We start from the raw sequence: 4,348 nt of genomic DNA, 5'->3' as shown, positions 1-4,348 counted from the left end.
GCCAGATGTTGACGAAGGCGATCTCATGGATGATGAGTTTGATAGCGAGTCCGACTAGAAGAGTCCCAGTCGGTCCCGTGCGATCCTGGATTTGGTCACTTGTATTATATACGCTTCCGCTACCCACAATAAATAATCATCGAGCCTCACTCCGACGCTCGATGAGCTGTAAGATTTAGGAGTTCCGTCACCGACTTCATGGTGACATTCCCACCACCACTTTTTTTATGAGTCAGTAGTTATGCCACCCTACCCATTGTGTCCTTTATGTATAATATCGGCGTGCTTATAATAAATTGTTGAGCAGTCTCCTCTCAACCTTGTATTATATTTAGTACTCCTGGATTTTTCTGTAATCAAGAAATTGTCTACCAGTATTAAGGATTTTCTCTACTGGTCCGTTAAGGAGATCGGTTTCTCAATAAATGTTTTATTGAAAAACCGGTCGTGACAGTATTAGACAATCTCCACAAGGACCAAGCATCCACACTGCACAAACAGCACGCTCGCATGCAGAGAAACAGAGCTCAGGCAGTAGCAAATAAACATTGATGGATTACCCACCGTGCATAGACCAATCGGCAACAGCAGTAACAGTAGGTAGTAGAAGTAGAAGAGGGAGGGCGATATCGTGCACAGGGCCACGACCAGGAGTCGGGGAGGACGGGGCCGGAGTCAGTGAAGAGGCCATCATCCTCCTTGTGGTGCATGCCGTTGCCGTTGGAGTCAGGCATTTTGGGAACTCCTATAAATGAGATGGAAAACAGATTAGTCATAGGTAAACAATCACTGTTTGCATCAGTACATTGACACTTGCAAGTAATACATCATTCACTTAAAACAAGTAAGGTCAAATAGATACATGACATGACACAGGAGGCAGATGTTGCCAGTCAAAGATGGCACTTGTATAGACCTTTAAAAAAACCATACATGTCAGTGATGCTCCAACACAACACTCATGGACAAAAATAACAAGATACAAAGATGCTGCCAGACAAAGATGGCATTTGTATAGACCTTGAAAAAAAACATACAAGTCAGGGATGCATATTGTTTTTACTAATATGTTATAATTGTCTACTCTGGAGTTGCAGCATCACTTCACAACATGCTACACTCTTAGGTATGTTAAGCAGCGCCTATTTATCTGAGCTTAGTGTTGATAGAAAGTGTCTGCTGAATTCCATAGGGCAACATATGAAGTGAGGAGATTTATTCCTCATAACACTACAGGTAGATATCAACAACACAAACTAATAAGTATATATGCATGCTTAGGATGGAGCATACAGAACAAGCAGAATTTTTGTTGTATTAAGAAAAGGTCAGGACTGTAGTATTATAATCCATGGTATGCACAAAATTGATCTTTTCATAGTACTACATTCATTGTTGTCATCAGCATAAAAAACTATAGTATTGAAATGCTTGGTTTTTTCAGAAACTTCGCTTGCAATAGTCAAAGTAATTGTCATGTCAAATCTGTTCAACAAAATTGATAATCTAGAAGTCCATCATATGATGACTCGAAATACCTAGAGACAGAAAATTTAATCACCACTTTAGAGACCAGGACTCACTCATCAAGAAAACACCTTATTTATGCAACAGATCATACATAGTCTCATGTCTGTCATTTAACCACCACAGATTGTTCATACTTGAAATTTTAAGGATACACAACCATACTTAGATCTCCCTCTACATCACCACCAGGACTTGCATTAACTTGACCACCAGTAACTAAAAGCCATAGTAATTGGCAAGATTTGCATCTAGCCAAACTTACAGAGCTAGTACTGCTTGTTGGTCTTCTCGGCGACATGCCCAGCACTTGCAGTCGCGGCATCTTGGTCAGTCTCGGCGACATGCCCAACACTTGGCTCCGACACCGCTCCGATGCCGCCGACTGACGTACGAGGGCGACCACGGTCGGAACCTGCCTGGACTTGCTGGCCATCGCCTGATTTCGCTCCCCCACCCGCTGCTCCGCCTGCAGGTATATATACCAATAAAATGAGGTAAAATGAAAACCAACAGAGCACTTTCTGTATTACCAGAACAAAACTAAAATTCAAACAATAACATGGACCTTGGTATGGAAACAATTCTGCAGGTATATACCAATAAAATGAGGTGAAATGAGAACCAACGGCACAATGTCCAAAAAAGGCCAGCAGGATGAAGCTATAGCCAGCTAGCTATGCACCATCGGCTAACATAAGGAGCGACACAACAGTTGTTGTGCTACCACAAAAGAATTGGGATTCAAACCTAACGTAGCCCTTGTATCGAAATAAAAACGCTAGCAGAGTGATGCTTGCTGCTTGATCCTTGTTACTACATGGCGATTCGGTGTCATCGCCCGTCCTGAATCCTGAGTGCAAAGAGGACCCGCTGCTCTAGCGAATGGACTAACGGAAAAGAGACGATTAAGGTTCTAATTACTGCCACACAAAACCCACAATGCTTTATTTCGGGTGGAGATGCTCTAATCATCCTTTTCCTCCTTTTACTAATGCTCTTGACCATGTACAACGCACGCATTCTACCATCAAAATGAAAATATAGCACCAACAAACATATTGCTAACCACCGACCACATATTGGACAAGAACGAACAGCAACCAAATCAAACAGATTTGCAAGCATACGACAGAACCGTATATATAGCAAGTAATGAAAGATGAGCCTATTTATTTCGAATCATCCCCTCTCAAGATCAGAATCCACTCAAATCTCAATCTGCTGCCAGCCAAGATCGGGTCAAGGTTCGCAGCACGCGAGGGAGGAGCTGAGGCGGGCAGAGGGGAGGGGAGGGGTTGGATTCATACCTTGACGGATTCATACGCACGGCCGATCTGCCGACGGCCTTGGCGAGGACGTAGAAGAGGGAGCCGACACTGCAGGCCGCCGCCACCCACAGGTACGCCGCGCCGCCCCCGCATGCCGTGTACGCGCCTGCACACACGGAAAAACAACGATCGATTAGTGACCAGGAAGGAAATCAGATGGCGATTCGAGATCAGGAAATTGGCGCGTAACACGGAGGGGGCAGGGCGGGGTGCTTACAGAGGATGAGGAGGGAGCGGGCGGCGGACACGGGCGGAGGTCGACGAGGGAGGAGCGGAAGTGGAAGCCCCTGGCCTGGGCGAGGACGCTATGTGCGGAGGCGTGGTGGACGCCGGCGCGGAGGAAGTTGGAGAGGAGCGCGGGCGGGAGGAGCAGGTCGAGGAGGACGATGAGGAGCGTGAGTGGTATCTGGCTGTTGAGGTCGCTGCCGGGGTTGGGGGATAGCGATGGGGAGGGCGCCGCGGCCGAGAGGACGGGAGGCGGATGAGAGGGCCGAGCGGTGAGAGTGTGAGGGGAACGCCGGTGGACAGCATGGGAGGGAGTGGGGTGGGGGCGGCGGCGCGTCGAGATCCAGAGGGAGGGAGTGGGGTTGGGGACGGCGGCGCATCGAGATCCAGGAGGAAGTGCGGGGCTGAGAGGGTGAGAGCGCTAGGGTTCGCTGCACGGGGAGAGAGAGGTATCTCGCGGTGGGTGGGTGAGAGGGTGAGGTGCGACGGTAATTTATCCACGATCCGCGTGAGAGGCCCCTGAACCAATCAGAACGCAGTATACACGTATGATATTTTGACCATTTAAATTGGTCGTAATCGACTAAAAGTAAGGTGCTAAATCATGTTAGCTATTTTATTATGACCTGAAAAATTGAAAAAAAAAAACTTCACATTGTGTCAGCAAATTTGACTATAGTTTACAGGAATAATCACAAATTGAAATAAGACAAATATTTTTTAAAGAGTTATGAGAAATGAGTTCTTTTAAATCATTTTTTCATTTTTTGAGTGTCCAAAATGAGTTCTTTTGTGAAGGACCTACCATATATTTGTTACAAATTTGGACCAAATTAATTTTTTAAAATATTAAGACATATTTAATGCACAATTGACCAAATGGTTGGGTGTCAAAAGATTCGATCCACCTTTGGTCAAAAAAACAAATTTCAGCCGATTCAGTAGGAAGCGGGTAAAATTTGAACTGCAGCTGCCTCATAGTTTGTTCTTTATTTTTTCCAAAAATCATTTTTAGGTACATAAGTATCTATTTAATAAGAGAAACACAAAAGGTTTTCCAAGATTCAACCACTAGCTAGGAACGGTCATGCCCGCCGTTTTGACCGCATTTTGAAACGGGCATAAAAAATTCAAAAAAATCAAAAAATTGGGAAACATTCGCATTGTATCATTATATGTGGCCAAGTTCCCGGGAAAAATAACAAACTTGTAATACAACAATTATTTTAAAAAAGTGTTCTAAGAAACGAGCTATCACGTGTGGA

At 45.0% G+C, this 4,348-nt stretch overlaps 1 protein-coding gene across 1 annotated transcript; it reads right to left on the bottom strand.

Annotated features, from left to right (window-relative positions):
* Positions 1–511: 511 nt before the first annotated feature.
* Positions 512–3,543, bottom strand: LOC123080009 (endochitinase A). The gene is made up of 4 exons (XM_044502862.1): positions 3,076–3,543; positions 2,838–2,964; positions 1,793–1,996; positions 512–745 (listed from the first exon to the last, which is right to left on the bottom strand). The coding sequence occupies exons 1-4, from the start codon at positions 3,387–3,389 to the stop codon at positions 557–559; spliced, it is 834 nt and encodes a 277-aa protein (XP_044358797.1). The 5' UTR covers positions 3,390–3,543; the 3' UTR covers positions 512–556.
* Positions 3,544–4,348: the final 805 nt, after the last annotated feature.

Source organism: Triticum aestivum, chromosome 3D (genome assembly GCF_018294505.1).
Source record: "Triticum aestivum cultivar Chinese Spring chromosome 3D, IWGSC CS RefSeq v2.1, whole genome shotgun sequence".
Lineage (NCBI taxonomy): Eukaryota > Viridiplantae > Streptophyta > Magnoliopsida > Poales > Poaceae > Triticum > Triticum aestivum.
The sequence above is the reverse complement of the archived record's forward strand: the minus strand, read 5'-3'. Positions and strand labels throughout refer to the sequence as shown.